Source organism: Barbus barbus, assembly GCF_936440315.1.
Source record: "Barbus barbus genome assembly, chromosome: 26".
Taxonomy (NCBI): Eukaryota; Metazoa; Chordata; class Actinopteri; order Cypriniformes; family Cyprinidae; genus Barbus; species Barbus barbus.
In genome coordinates this window covers 28,786,234-28,803,179 of record NC_136754.1, presented here as the reverse complement: position 1 = coordinate 28,803,179, position 16,946 = coordinate 28,786,234, and the positions used below count along the sequence as shown (strand labels likewise).

General features: G+C 35.6%; 1 protein-coding gene across 1 annotated transcript in view; it reads right to left on the bottom strand.

Annotated features, from left to right (window-relative positions):
* Nucleotides 1-16,946, bottom strand: part of LOC306846541 (parathyroid hormone/parathyroid hormone-related peptide receptor-like) — a 126,859-nt gene that overhangs the window by 20,038 nt on the left and 89,875 nt on the right. Inside the window, exons 3-5 of the mRNA XM_079379987.1 lie at nt 16,001-16,111; nt 11,255-11,370; nt 4,772-4,866 (exon numbers count right to left, since the gene is read on the bottom strand). Of these exons, the coding sequence (XP_079236113.1) occupies nt 4,772-4,866; nt 11,255-11,370; nt 16,001-16,111 (322 nt within the window). The remainder of the gene's footprint in view (nt 1-4,771; nt 4,867-11,254; nt 11,371-16,000; nt 16,112-16,946) is intronic.

Sequence of the window (16,946 nt, the reverse complement as noted above, 5' to 3'; positions counted from 1 at the left end):
TCGAAATATACCTGTATGGATGATATCCATGATATTTACATATCATGTTAACACTACAGATATGACAATATTGTAAACAGGAAGTGCAGATCAACAGTAAGTGCAAAAGTCATTGGATTGGTGTTCTTTTCACACTAAACAGTTGTCGATCTTTGTGAATAATCTTTTCTCAGATCAAGGCTTTTATAATTCAAACATAGCATTTGTCATGTGAACAAGCACTGTTTTGCATCTGATTTTGTTGGCAATCTCAAACTCTGGGAGGAAAATCAGGGCTAAAATAATGCAATGTGTAGGTGGCATAAGTAGCGGTTTAGTTTCATTGCCCTAAATGTTAGAATAAGGTCTTAGATGTGCTGTTAAAGCTTATCATGGTGTTTGACCTTTTTTATATCAAGATCCTAGATGACTGCATATGGATTTATAAAACAAATTTTTGTCACACTCAGAAATGTTTTTTTTTTTAAGCCAAAGAAACATTTCAAAATACTAGAACTGGACGGTTTTATACTATACAACTATACAAATGTTCAGGGCATTCAGGGCATGTTCATGCCTTTTTAAGATTTAATTTACATGGCTTTTCCAGGCCTGGAAATCACATGTTTGAAATTCAATGGTTTTCCATGGCCACCTGTACTAGAGATGGTTGGGTAACTCTTTAGTTTATGAAACGCTATTCACTATTAATTTGTTGCTTATTAGCATGCAAATTACTAGCATATATTGGCTGTTTGTTAGTACTTAAAGCACATACTAATGTCTTATTCCGCACGATCATATTCTAGATCCCTTAAATCTAGCCCATACCTAAACACAACTACAACAACATCTACCTTATTTACTACCAATAAACAAATTAGGAGTTTATTGAGGGAAAACACAGCTAATAGAGAATATGTGCTCCCTAATCTAAAGTGTTACAGAAAGTTCTACTAGAAATTAGATTAATAAAAGTTGGTTTCAAATTAAGGATAATAAAAAAAAGAATTAAAGCCACAAAAAAAGTCAACCAAGGCCACAACCACATCCAATTTGTTGTAACTTATTTGTAAACAATGCAAAAAGTTTCTTATCTCGTCACATTCAGACAGGAACTACATGAATCATGAAAATGATACCCTATTTTCAATTCAAATGTTGAAATTTGAATTTAAAATAAAGTTGAATAGTTTGCATCACTGGATATTACTGACAGTTGTTTAACATTTCTGTCATAAAACAGTTGTCAAGCATTAGATGTTTTACTACTTCCATCTTACCTCAAATTCTTTTAACCATAAAACTGACACTTTGCACTGTAATGCGCACTCTGCTTCTGTGAAAAGCAAACCCGCCATCCTAATCATTTTGAGACTGACGAGCATTGTTAAATCACTAAAGCTAAAACTGTAACTTTTAAACCTTTTTGTCATTGTAGCAACAAACTGAACCGAACAGTTGTAATTTTCTTTTGTGATCAGTATCCATTCAGGATCAGTATCAGTATGCATGTCATTTCTTACTAATTCTCTGAAAATGCACACTTCAGGTGTTCAGTCCAGTCTCTTCTTTTTCAGCCAGGCGTGTTGAAATATGAAACATTTTGGGTTTATTTTTGTTATTCCTCTCGCTCCTCTGGAGAGGTTTAGAGCAGCTGTGTGGAATCGCTTGCCTCCTCGTCATTAGAATAACTGCTGTTTAACCACCATCCCATTGGGAACTATTGATCGGGAAGCTCCGGAGAGCCAATCCGTGTAGATCCTGGCTTCTCGAAGCGTGCCTCAAACACTGGAGCTAATGTCTGAGAGTCACCGTGCTGCATGGCTGATGTCCTGGAGCCCATGCACCTGAGACCATACTACTGACACTGTGAGCGCAGAGCTTGGAAACGCTGGCAGCGCATCAGCAGCGGCCCAAACGAACCCTTATTAAAGTCATTTTCCTGATCTGCACTTCCTGGTGCCCAGGCAATGGCTGGCTCTTAACAACACGGAGCACTGGAGCCGAGTCAAGCTAATCTGGTACCTGTCAGCAGCTCGTTCCGCACACGACCCGACCCTTTATTTGAATAAGCCCGCTGGATAAATAACGAAGGGAACCTCTTTGCATTAATTAGCAATGAATATGGAACGATTGAACGCAAAAGTAATAAATGCACTCATATGTCTTAATATTGAAAAAGGGCCAGTACACACGCTGGGTCAACTATTAGAGAAACATTCACTTGATGCAGTTCATTTGGAAAACCGATCGCTTCAGTCAAGTCAAAATACAACATTTTATTGAAGTTTTAAAAGTAAAATAGTCACTTTCAGCACACTTGCAAAAACATTAACTCCTGAACCATTGTGTCATATTCCTGAAACACGAGCACAACGGGGTCATTCATACATCAAATGTGACAGTTTAGGTAAAATTTGGTATACAGCAAATACAGTATGAATTTGCAAACTATTCATTTGTAGTTAATTTACAGATAAACAATACATTGTTAATAAATTAATAGGCTATATACAAAAAGTGATTGTCACTGTAATTTACAAATTCAAATTAAGTGCTGTTAATCGATTAAAACTAAATAATCAAACTTTTTTTTTAATTAATCACAATAATAATCTCACATAATTTCACATTTAATATATACATATTTGAAGACTTCAGAAGAAAAAGCCTCTAAGTGCCATTTGAAATTTTCTTCATAAATGAGCATTTTTCTCAGGCTCCTATGTTGATGTTCAGTTATTTCACTTTAATGGCAATGCAAATAACCTATTCATTGCCATTAAAGTGAAATTACTGACCCTACACACCGGAGCCTGATACAAATGCTCATTTTAGAAGAAACGGCTTTTGCATCTGAACTCTTCAAATATATTTTGTATTAATGCAATTAGCAATTAATGTCTGATAAAGATGCTTTTAATTTAGTATTTGCCACTATCTAATCTACAGTGATAACTAATTACTCCTGATAACCATTAACAACTGTTTTACTACTGGTTTAAAACTGTATGTCAGTTAGGTTGATGAATGAGGAACTCATTATTTGTACATACTGTAGCATAATAATGTATTAACATAGGGACAAAAGCTAACTGTTGCACGCCACCTCAGACTACAAATCCCATCATCCATTGCACTGACGACACACAGCTGATTGCACTGATCGCACACCCTACATAAACCATGGACTTCCTCTTCCTCTCTGCCGAGTATTGTATTGCGTTTATCACTCCCCTAGTGTTAGCTGCCTTACCGAGCCATTCTGTGTTTTTCTGTTTAGTTCCGGTATTGTTCTGCATTTATAACCCTCCTAGTTTTAGCTGCGATACGGAACCCTCTTTGTTGTCATAGTCTTGCCTTGTTTTCTAGTGTTTTGATTCTTGCCTGTGTTTCCTGGATTTACCCTTTGTCTTGCTGTTTGGACTCTGTTTACACCTCTCTTGGACTACTGCTCGTATACCTGGACTATCTCTCTGCCTTGCCCTGTTGGATATTGTTTGCCGATCGTCGACTCTCGCTAGCCCTAGGATTGCTCTGTGTCTTGCCCGTACCATACCTGTTTGCCGTTGTTTGACCCTGCCTGTTTATTGACTATGTTTATAAATAAAAGCCTGCACTTGGATCCGCACGTCTCACGTCTTGTTGGCCCCGTTACACATCAACTCAACATAAAAAAAAGACTCAAAGTCATTTAGTTTATTGTAACTAATTTCTCCGTCAAACCAGTGTGTAAACATTGGCAGCTAGCAGACATTCAGCTGGAGTCTTTGATAAATGCATCTACATGAACAAAGTCTACATGTGGATATCATAAAACTTGCATCAAGTAAACAAATCTAGTCAACAAAATGGGGCATGTATATTGTATTTAGATTGTAGCCTAAGAACCCTGATTAAGACCAATTTCACACTTCTGTGGTGTTTAAGCAATCCACATGTCTTTGTATTTATTGGCAGATTGCAATATTTAAGCAGCAAATGCTGTGGAGGAAAAGCAACTCTGCAAAAAAGCATTTTGGCTCTGAACTCTCAATTTGCAAGACAAAAGTGAAAATTGCAGGATATGAACTCATAATTAGAAGAGAAAGGCTGAATTGCAGATTGTAAACTCGCAATTGTGAGGAAAAAAATGAAATGCTGGATATAAACTGAATTTTGGGGGTATAAAATCACAGTTGTGAGAAAAAGCCATAATTATGGAATATAAACTCACAATCTCAAGAAAAAAAACATCTGAATTGAGGAATATAAACTTGCAGTTACAAGAAACACAGTCAGAATTGCAAGATATAAATGCTCAATTATGGCTTTTCATCTTTATATCTTACGATTCTGACTTTTCATGCATTTGTGAGTTTATATATCGCATTTCTGATTTTGTCTATGCCTAATTGTTTTACAAATTGACAAAAAAGTACTACTTAGCTTTTGTTAAAAACAAATGTATAATTTATGGTCTTGAATTGATGAAATTTCTGCAAAATAGTTCTGTAGTTCAGCAGGAATAATGGTAGTGTTAAAGCTGCAAATGCTGGCAGGTTCTATGCAAAGACTCTATGAATCGATGAGAGAAAAAAAGAAAGTAAAACATCAAGTAAAAAAGCAATGCCAGGATATTTTATGCATAGACGTCTTGTTTGATGTGCCATTTTTGTCCAAGCAATATAATTTCTGCACAGCCCCCAGACTGAGGGAAAAGCCCTTAAAATTGCTTTTTTAGATTCTTCATTGTGAAGGGCTTCGTCAATCCTTTCCCTGTGAAAACAAGGAGGTGGGTTTTTCTTACCGAAAGTTTCCTAGGATGACTGTCGCCACCATAAGTGATCCCAGAGAGATGGAGTAGCCCACCGTGTAGATCAGGTAAAGTCTGTGAAAAACCTCCTGAGAATAAAGACAAAAATAAGAAAGTGAGAACAAGATAACTGCACCAGGAACAGAAAGGAAAACAGCTGTAGGTATTGGTGTTCAAGCAAGAGTGTATAAAACAGACAATCATATCAAAATCAAATCACATATTGAACATGTATTAGGACTGACAATTGAAAAAAAATTAATAAAAATAACAATAAATGAAATAGCAAGTTTTTTTCTTTTTCTTTTTTTTTAAAGAATAGAATTAGAATAGAGAGTGCTAGAGTTAGAGCATCAAATAAAGATGGAAAAGGTGTGTTTTTAGCCGATACTTGAAGATGGCTAAGGGAACATTTAATGTAAAAGTCGATGAAAGTAATTTTGTGCCTCTCTGGGATGGCACAATAAAGCACGGTCACTTGCAGAACACAAGTTTCTAGAGGCACATAAGTCTGAAGTAATGAATTTAGGTAAAGGGGTGCAGAGTCAGTGGTGGTTTTGTAGGCAAACATTAATACCTTTTGGCTACCTGGCTATTGGTAGCCAATGCAAATTGATAAACAGAGGTGTGACGTGCATTGTGCATGCGTTCTGGATTAGTTGCAGAGGTTTGATAGAACTGGCTGGACGATCTGCCAAGAGAGCATTGCAATAGTCCAGCCTGGACAGAACAAGAGCTTGAACAAGGAGTTGTGAAGCATGTCCTGAAAGAAAGGGCCTGATCTTAGCAGTGACGCCTGTACATTTTCTATTTCATCCTTTTTATCACTGTTTATTTTTTAACTATGTGAATGCATAATTTGTGTGTTAGGTACATTTAAATGCGCAAATATTTTGTAAACTAGTCGTAATTCGTCAGCAATGCTGCAAAATGTAAGTAACCTTGTTATATCTCATACAGCATAAATAAATGAATGAACGAATAAACTGGCCAAAACGTATCTGTGCTAAATACATGTAATAAACAGTGAAGCTCGATTAAATATATATATTTTTAAAAGTGAAAATATATTAAGTTGTAATCTACTTATACCAAAGTATATTTCAAAATGTATTTTAGGAGCAGGAAAATACATTTCCAATGTTACAGTAGCCTACATTTAGGTTAAAATCAAATGTGGATGAAAAACCCTACTACAGTGTGCTTCTATGCTTTTAAAATATATATTTATATTTTTTACAAATGGGTAGAAAAAAAGACAGATTTACATCCATAATATATTTACATATTTAATAAATAAAAAAATTGGGCCATTTGTATTCTGAAATATATTTAAAATACATGCAAGAAATATGGGTTAAATCGTGATTAAATTATTTACAGAAAGAAAACAAAGACACTCTCGCCCAAACTCCAAATTATACTCAATGACACTGTCTGCACAGCTCAGTGAATCTCTTATTTACATTCTTGCACTGTGTTAGTTATGATGAACACATTCATGAGAGTGCAGAAATTGAGAAAGATCATTGAATTTGTTTGCTCAACAGACGTGATTGCAATGATCTATGCTTAGAGCTATACTATGCGTTTTAATGATTTTAAATGATTAAATGATTGTTTTTGTTGCTAAAAAATCCTTCTAAAATTGTAAGTGCATCACAGGAAGTATTATGTACAAAATGAAATTTATGGCCCCTGCAATTCATGCATTTCATAACATTCATAACACTGGCAGCTCTCACATGCTTTTAAAATCTGGAACCTGTTAATTATTTCTTCATCTCAACACAGTATATTATGAGCTTGTCTGAAACAATCCAACAAGTTTCTTTATGTTTACTGATATTTACACCACATGAAAACACATGCCAGCGGTGTCTAATTTCTGTTTGGGCTTAAACTCAAAGCTCAAGCATTCGCATCTTTTGGCGTGTAAACAAAAGCAGAGCTGCTGAAGGAATTACCTATCCAATCTCTGCCTTCAGCGGTTTTTCCACCAGAAGCGCAACTGTTTATTTGGAGAGCAAGCTGACACCCGGTGACTAAGGTGTCTGCTCTCGGCCTCTTGCGAATATTGTCTTGAAATTCAGAGACTTGACAAAAGCTGAGCGGTGAGCGGCAACGCTTTCAACTTCCATTACTTCAGGCTGTAGGCAGCCGAGCCAGTTCACATCGCGACCGCACTGACTGAGCGACCTGGATCAGTGGTGTGCATTAGGGAAGAGCAATCTGGACCTGATAGAACAAGAGATTTGCCAGCTGTTGACATCGCATGAGATGCGATGGCCAAACCCAGCGCTGTGTTTGTGCTGTTGAGTCTCTGCACTCCAAAGCATTTAATTTGCATGGATGAATTTCTCATTAACTGCAGAAGTGGCTCTTGGGACGTGAGAAGCAAAAAGGCATGACCTCAAAATATAGATCTCCACACTCATCCAACCGTGTTACAAATCAAAGGAAAATATCTTCCAAAAAAGTGGGAAATAAAAAACTGGAAACCATAATTGACTATTTGAACAAATAATTTTTGTGCGGTGAGCAACCAAGGATGTGGAAAGCTATCCTGGAAAGCCTTTGTGACAGAATTGTTATGAATATGAATAAATTGATCCAGAACTAATGATTGTAAATGGACAGCCTGCTCAGAACTGTATGATGGACGAACAAATGAGATATGAGCAATGATGCATAACAGTAAATGTCGGAACTGAATTTTAGCAAATTAGCTTAATGATCCACTTCATCAGGAAATTCACATAATACAGAAAAAATACTCATTTTGATCTATACATGTCAAATTGTGGAACTAAAGATGAGTGGCATGACCATAAAATATGTAATCTTTTAGACTTTATTATCCTGTGGTAGATACAGCAGAGCTATCACAGACTAAATCAGTAAGTTTCAAACTATATTTACCTAATAAATACATTTTATACCAATGTATTTTTGACCAATTGTGTATATTTTTAAATAGATTTAAAAGAATTTAACTTTTAAAAATAGATTTTGCCCTACATATATTTCCATCCAAGAAAATACATTCATGTTACATATGTCATATGAGGGTTGAAACTAAATATAATAATAATAATAATATAAATTAAAACATTTTTATAGAGCTTCAGTGTTTTCAATATATATTCAGCATATTTAAAATATATGTTGGCCAGAAAAAAAAAAAAGGAAAAAATAGCAAGTTAAATTGATTAGTATGGCCCAGACCTGAATGTGATCTTACACTGAAAGCAGTTGCTGGCAAATGTGATGCAGAACGACTGACTATGTGATGTTGACTATGAGAATGCAGTAATATGCTCCGAAAATTCAAGATATGCTCTCAAAATGCCCTCTGTATGGGTTTTTGTCTTACCTTTATATAATGTGATATAATTTAGAAAAATCATATGAGCAAGAGTGATGTTTTTTCCCTGAATGTCTGCATGATTGAATCAATGAGCTATTGATTTTATACAATAGTTAAATTAACAATAAGTTAATATTTATCAATATGTTAATATTAATTAATAAGTAATATGTTTTAGACACAATATTGTAAGTATTGTCTGCTTTGGCTGACAAAACCTTTCTGAGCAAAACAATGGGGTTTACGTTTAAGAATGAATCAAATGAGCCAATGATGCAGTGACTCATTCATAAAGACAGTCGTTTTGCTCTGGCTGTATTCACACCAGGAAAGTCCACTAGTTCACTTGCTTTGGTCCGGACGAAATACAAATGGTGTGATTATTTATTTATTTTATTTTTTTTGGTGTGGTTTGCTTACACACTGCAATTTTTGCAAGTGAACCTGAAATTGTAAACAAAACCACACATGTGCTAAGGTCATGCATTCATTGGACAGAAATTCTCAAGCAGGGAAAAGCAAAAACAGGCTAATCATGGAGATCTTTCATAGTGCAATTTGTACTCTTTTACTGATTTGGTGTGACCAGCTGCTAACGCAATATGAAGAAACTTATGAGCATCATAATCGCGATTAATTTCAGAAAAAATGTGTGATTAAGTAGCTATTATTTAATAGATTGACAGCCCTATTTTAGAGTGTCATTTACATTTAGCAGTGCAAATGCATGCATGCTACCTCTGAGTCTGAACCGTCTGTGTAAACATACCTAATGCAACTGCAGCTGCAGCTCCTGAAAACAATGTTATAGCCACATTGTAGCCTTAAAGGTTTGGGTAATGTAATGTCTATTCAGTGCTTTTCTTAATTAACACGTTGCCATAATAGAACGTCTAGAATGTAACCCATAAGATGCTGCATAATGATGCAACAGGAACATGCCAGTGGCTACATTGTCTGAAGCCCTAGAGAATCACACTGATTGATTCATTAGCTGATGGTGTTGAACAGACTCATCCTGTCAGATGTTCTGCTATATGCAGTACACAAACCCAAGCAGCTAGAGAGAGTATCTACACAGCGTCTCAGTAATCCAGACGTTTTCTATTACAAGCTTTTGGTGAACTACATTGATTATGCTGATTCCATTGATCAAATTCAGTTCAGACTTGTGAAGTGGAATAGTTTTTCACTGAGGCTTCAGCTGATGTGCATTCCTCATCTAAATGATAAATAGTCCAGCCCACGGCTCAGCTTTTTGCCTGTCGACACCACAATGAAAAGCACACAGATGAGAGAAACGAATCTAAACACAACTAAACTAACAAAAGATTTCAGTGTTAACATTGATGACTAATGAACTGTGTTCACACAATGTGGTTTGACTTTTAAGTCTTCTCATGTTGTTCCAAGTCTGCATATCTTCTCAAGGCACGACAGCTTTGAGTGAGGACCAAATCAAAATGAAAACACTAAGGGGGGAATTCATTAATCAGTTGCAACTCTTTTTCACACGAATGTCAACAGAAATACCTACATCGGACTCAAAAAACACCTGCGATCCAGTTCAGCATGCCCAGTGCTGAAAATGTGCTGTGTCTCAGTTTTTTCTCACTAACATTGCTCTCTGCGCACACACACTTTTCTATGTAAATTACTAATTTAGCATTGTTTCTTATTTACAAAAATAACCTGGCACAATTTGCATTGTGTAATTATTACCAAATGAGGCAGTAGGGTATACATTAAAAAATATGTTTGCTGCTTGTTCAGTGTATTTAATTAAAATGAGCTAAAGCAACACAAATTAACGGAAACTGGGAATTAAACTAATTCTTTGCATAGGGCTGGATCAGGACCGTAGATGTTGAAATTAAGTAAATTTTTTATGTGTTTATGTCAAGGGAAAGTTCATTTGTGCTTGACATTTAAAGGAGTTTCTGTATGTTTTTGTGGTTATGATTGTGCTGAAGCGCGGAGTCTGTGTTTAGATTGTGGGCAGTTCCATGATTAAAGACTATAGTGTGTGTTACTGCTCTGAATGTGCAATAGCTGTGCTAATGTTAGTATGACTTCTTACTTATTTGTTGAATTTGCATGCAAACATGTATTCTTTGTTATCTACATGTTATCGACACAGACTCTTTTAACATTACTGCACATTAAACACTAACAGGCTTCTCAGTTTATACTCGAATATACCAGAAACTAGTGAAGGAATATAACTAAGCTGAAATAACAAAAAAAGTTCAGCTAAAAGTTTACTGTAAATGTTTAGCTGTACTGCATGAGTGAAAAACAAACATACAGAATCTATTTAAAGTAACAATTTGCACTCCGTTTGTTTGGTTTGGTTTCATGTTGAGTAAAGAGTACCTAAATTTAACAGCTATTAACACATTAAATTAGGTCTAACTAACATTTCTTAATACAGTAATTATTAACTAATTACTTATAAGAAGTAGTATTAACTCTGGATCGTTAATATAGAACTGGCACTACTAATTAAATAATCAATATGATCAATTAAACATGAAAACATTTTCTGTGGTCACAAAAAAATATATATTATTATTATTACCATATCAGCTCAAGTAAATTTCCTAGATTCCAGTTCTAGTCTGTAATTTTGAGTAAATGGAAAAAAAAAATCTGTTTAAGTATTTAATGTTAAATATGTTGTACTTTTAAAAGAGTCTCTGTAGTTTAAATAATGCATTGAAGTAAGAAATTATTTGTCACTTGTAGCCCAGTGTTTGAGAGAAAGGATATTTCAAACAAATATCATTTTAGTCATTGCCCAGGAACATTTCCATGCATTGCATCCATTTATATGTTTGTTTGCTTCAATGTAATTTGTCTAGGTCAAGTGGCCTACAAAATTCCTTAGTGAATCGGATACCAGTTCAGTCAGAATGTGCAAGAAAACACTTATAGCAGACACCATGAGGAATACAACATGAGGCATATTCTGAATTAATCAGCAGATGATCAGAATTTTTAGTTTTGGGTGATGGTACTTTAAATCAAATTTACATATTCAAAATGCTTGATGATGCAAATTTGACTTCAGTTGATAACAGCAACTGTAAGGTGGAAGGTCTTACCCTCTCGTTATAATTGTTGAGGTATTTGGCGCACTCGCTGTAATTAGCCCAGGTTTTGTTGTTATTTGAAGCCAGCTCCCAGGTCCCATTGATGTCACAGCGCCGGTACGCATGTCCTGTGGATACAGCACAACATATACTCTAACAAAGCAACCATACCTTCATTTAGGACATTCGTGTATTGAGTTCTCAATCAGACTGACAGGATAGAGCCACAGTGTATGACATTATCAATGTTTGCCACTATTAGCATCAAACAGTGCTACAAATATGGATTAAATTATTGATAAAAGGAATACAATAAAAAACAGCCACCACTGAAGACATATTTGAGTAAGATGTCCAATTAGTGTTTTCATGTGCAGGTCTCTAGTGTAATTAATGGATCTCTAAAGCTCTACTGCAAACACGGTTTAGCAAGGAAGCTTGTTGTTTGGAAAGCAGTTTGAATCATCATTCACATTTGCTCAAAATCTGTTATTACCACTGTTAGAGAACCTCACCTATTACAACAGAGTGTTACATTATTGTGTTAATTCAAGAATTAACAAAATACAACCTAAAACATATACAGTGCCCTCCAAAAGTATTGGAACAGTAAAGTCAAAATTGCTCTGTTGGCTATGGAGTCAAGACATTTACAAATATGATTAAAAGATGAATATGAGACAAAACTACAGAATGTCACGTTTTATTATTGGGTGATTCAACACATAGATGTTTTACCAGCTAAGAAGTTCAGCACTTTTAGAGTTTCATCCCTCTATCTGATGTGAGCATAAGTATTGGAGCAGTTGCCTCACAGGTCTTTCTAAGTGATCAGCTGTGTCCTGTTGCATTAATTCTTCAGATATTAAAAGCAGGGAATGTGTCGTATCAGTTATATCCATTACTTCTGTATTCTGAATCCTGCAATTGATGATGACACACACAAACCAGGATGAAGATGAGGGAGCTGACTCTGAGAGAAAAGCAAGCTATTTGGATGCTAAAAGAAAAGAGGAAGTCAGTTACAGCTCTAGCAAAAACAAAGCTGAGAAAACAACAGTAGTTGATGACAGACAAATCATAAAAGCTGTGAAAATGAACCCTAAAAGACGTGTCTGTAAAATCACCAACAACTTCCAGAAAGCTGGGGTGATGCTCTGACAATCTACTGTCCTCAGGAGACTTTGACACAGAATTACAGATGCTACACAGCAAGATGCAAACCTCTGACCAGCACCAAAAATAGAAAAGCAAGATTAGAGTTTGCAAAAAAGCAAACAACTTTACTGATGACTTAATGATGACAGTAGCAGAATGAATTTGGAAGGATACAAAACCATCTTGCCTACCAATATTCAAGAAAATGCCACCAGATTCATTGGGAAATGCTTCATATTGCATCAGGACAATGACCCAAAACACCCTGCCAAGGAATTTATAAGGCAAATAAATGGAAAGTGGTGTAGTTGGAGCAGTGTTCCTTGATTTAAAGAAAGCCTTTGACACCGTTAATCATAGAATCCTGATGTCTAAGTTAGCTTGTTTTAATTTCTCATCACATACACTTAACTGGATAGAGTCATATCTATCAGATATATTTCAGTGTGTTAGAGTACACAATCACCTCTCCAATGAGGTACATCAACATAGGTACATAGGTACATCAACTGGTGTTCCGCAAGGATCTATCTTGGGTCCAATGCTTTTTGCTATGTATATACATTATTTTCATCTTTCATGTCCTGGCATTAATATACAAATGTATGCGGACAATACAGTGATTTATAAACATGGTAATAGTCTGACACAAGTTGCAAATGAACTTACGAATTCTATGGTTAATGTGTCGGCATGGCTAAAAGAGAATTGCTTGCAACTAAATGTGTCCAAAACAGTATGTATGTTTTTCTCTAAGTCTAACAGTATTATTAAAGAGCCGGATGTTTATGTGTCAGGGGTGAGGCTGCAGGTAGTGCCTCAATATAAATATCTGGGAATACTGATTGATTCTAAACTTACATTTAAAGCTCCCGCAAAAAAGGTTTGTAAGCAGGTTAGGTTTAATCTCTATAATTTTAAACGTATTAGAGATAACATGTCATTAGAAGCAGCTAAGATGTATATGTATTCTATGGTTATTTCTCACATGACTCAATGTTTAACCACCTGGTCTCAGGCGAGTTCAGTGACTCTAAAACCATTAGAGTCCTTATACAAACGTACACTTAAAGTCTTCGATAAGAAATCGGTACATTCTCACCATTGTCCAATACTGGAAAAATATAATTTGTTAAGTTGGGAAAACATGATTAAGTATGCAAATGTATGCTTGATGTATAAAATTATTTATGGTTTATCTTCTCCCCCTCTTGGTCAGTTAGTTTGTATCAGAACAACTGATTATCGCTCTACAAGAGGCGCATTAAGAAGAGACTGTATCATACCGCTTAGACAAAGTGAATTTAGTCAGTCTGCTTTTTCTGTCAAAGCTGCACAAGAATGGAATAATATTCCAACAACTATAAGAGATCTAGACACATATGCTTTATTTAGGGTTCAATTGAAGAATTGGTTAATCAGTACTCAGATTTGTCAACACTAGAATCTTATATCTGCTAGCCATCCTATTATTGTTTGTATTTTGTTGCATTGTTTTTAATTGATCAATTGGAATTGGCTGCATTAAAGGCTGGGAAAAGTATTTCAAAGAATGAGACCAAGAGTCTGGTGATGTCTATGGGTCACAGACTCACTGCTGTGATTGTGTGCAAGGGATCTGCAACTAAATAATAGCTTTTAATCTTTTATATCTGCCTTGTGTTCAACTGTCCCAATACTTATGCTCACATCAATGAGTGGGATGAACTCTAAAAGTGCTGTTCTTTTTATTTGGTAAAACGTGTGTTGAAACGGCTAATAATAAAATGTGACATTCTGTAGTTTTGTCTCATATTCATCTTTTAATCATATTTGCAAATGTCTTGACTCCACAGCCAACAGAGCAATTTTGTCTTTACTGTTCCAATACTTATGGAGGGCGCTGTAAATGTAAACATTAGAAAATATACTTTTTTATGGAAAGTAATGTGTTAGGTGCATTTTTGCATGAAAAAGTATGAGAGTATTTCAGCCTTTAAGGATATTTGGTAATTCACTTTATTTAACCAATTATATAAGGACCAATTCTCACTATTAACTAGATGCTTATTAGCATTCATATTACTAGCATATTGGCTGTTTATTAGTACATATAAAGCCTATATTAATGCCTTATTCTGCATGACTATATTTTAGATCCCTTAATCCACCTCATATCTACACTTAACAACTACTTTACTAACTATTAATAAGCAGCAAATTAGGAGTTTATTAGGTGTATTATGCTAGTTAATAGTGAGAATTGTTCCCTAAATTCTACCCATATTTTCATCTTTTGTGAGTGTTGTAAACAAATGTTCGAATCAGATTCTGACTCATTCTTCAGGTTTTGGAAATTACTCTTTGAAACAAAGGAAATAGGAAATAGGTTCTCAGGAAATAAATGAGTAAATGAATGAACTTACAAACAGCTCTACTTGTTACTGTCCAGATAGCTGTCTGATTGCATAACACCCATTATATGCATTGTGTTTCTTCCAACACTGATTACTGTTGTAGAATAGCACCACTCTACTCAGTTACAATTTGTCTAGCTACAGTATCACTGTTTGAATCTACCCAGGCTCATTGGAAATACGTTCCTCTTCCTACATTTCAGCAAAACAAAAAACTTACCTATACGTACAAATTGTTGTAGTTTCCAGTTCAAATGAACACTAGAGGCAGTAAAGCTCCAACAACTTTTATTCCTTTTCACACAAAGTATGATTTACAGGTGCAGAGTTTTGAATACGAAAGCCTAATTTTTGCACAATTCCTTGCACAATATTATGTTGTGACTTCAAAACAATTTTAACATGCTGTGAGATTTGAAAACTGATCGTTTTGAACAGTAGCATCACATAAACAGCTTCATATTTATGCGTTTTCTAATGCAGTATGTTTCCTCTGTAGCTCACGTGATACAGCGTTGCACTTGTGAGGTCAAGCGCTTTGAGCGCTTTGAACTCTGTGAAACGACGGTTCGACAAAAGAGCTCAAACGTGCATATAAGGAATTAAAATGGAAGGGTTGCATCAGCAGAATGCATGCCTATCCAAATGAAATAAATATGTGGCCACGGTATTGAATGCGCGTTTTAGTGCCACTCACTGAACATTTCACTTTCAAACTGCTGCAAAACGTGCAGTAAGGTACGTAGTATCTGTTTTGCAGAAACGTCGCCGCAAGCATGTATTTCCAATGAGCCTGGGTTGGTTTGTATTGTTTTCTCCCTTGGATTATTTGCTCATGGTTACATGTCACTTTGGAATCTGCTAAATGAATAAATGTAAATGTAATGAAGTTAGGAACAGCACTGCTAGTTCTCAGTTCACTGTCCAGGTCCACAATACATCTGCTTTATGAAAACACACCCTGTTTTTGTTATGAATACAAGTCAAGCATGTAAAAATGTATGGACATATTCCAAAATGTTTGTCTGAAAGATGATAAAAGAATTTGGAGTGCCAACAATGATGAACTGAGGAGAAAAGCACAGATTTTGGAAGTGGCGGCTTCCAAATATGTGCATGCTGGAGGTTGTCCATTATTGTCAAGGGAGCGTCGTGTGCATTAGATACATTCCAGTTAGCCACAGGTCAGCGGCTGCAAGCTCACCTTTGTGGTCGAAGTCATGTATGTACTCCGGGCAGGCAGTGGACACCATCCTTCCAGGCAGTCCCTCGGGCCAGCAAACGATGCCATCCCACTCCGGCATGCAGTAACCCTCTATAACACAAAGCAGGATTGACATTTAGATAGAGCGTACTCCACCACTCCAGAACCTGCACCACCCACCCACTCCTGCAATACATGAATAACCTCCTCCACAATCTGTGGACAGAGTCAGAGAGGATACAGTAGAGTTGACAGAAAGTTTCTCTGGCACTTGGACACATTTAGCTGAGTGACAGTGCTACAATCTCTTCTGGTCTATCTGCTCGATATACTCAGATTGAACAGAAAGTGTCAATCACTGTAATAATGCATAGCTTTCAAAGCACTCTTATCTTGTTTGCCCTTTACATGCATGTTTCTATTGTAGTTGAAAGCCAACATGAAATAGCATTCATAACCGATTTTATTTCAGTAATCTGATGTGAAACAGGAAAAAATTATAATAATAATAATTGAGAATTAACTGGATCATGAAAAGCAGTACAGTACAAGAACAAACCCTGGGTTAAAAAGTATTTTTTTTTACCTTAAAGTTGTTACAGTTATAACATTTTATGCTAAAAAGTTCATGAGGACATATTTTTTAATGACATTTTTAATTGTGCACAGACAAAGAGCAAAAAGTATAATACTTTGTTTAGATGTGAAGATGCCAGCTAATGAGAGCAGTGGGTCTTTACATTGAAGTTTTAAAAGAGATCCATCCATTTAAACAGTGTTCAAATCTAAAATCTAAAAAAGGACCAAAATCAGGGCAGAAAATGGCATTTATTTCTATGATGGCAGTTTTTGATGTACAGTACAAGCATTATAAGTGCACCTCAGGAAACATTATACAAATGCAGCTCATGAACCTTTTAATTATCTTGTTTCACTCAGAAATATG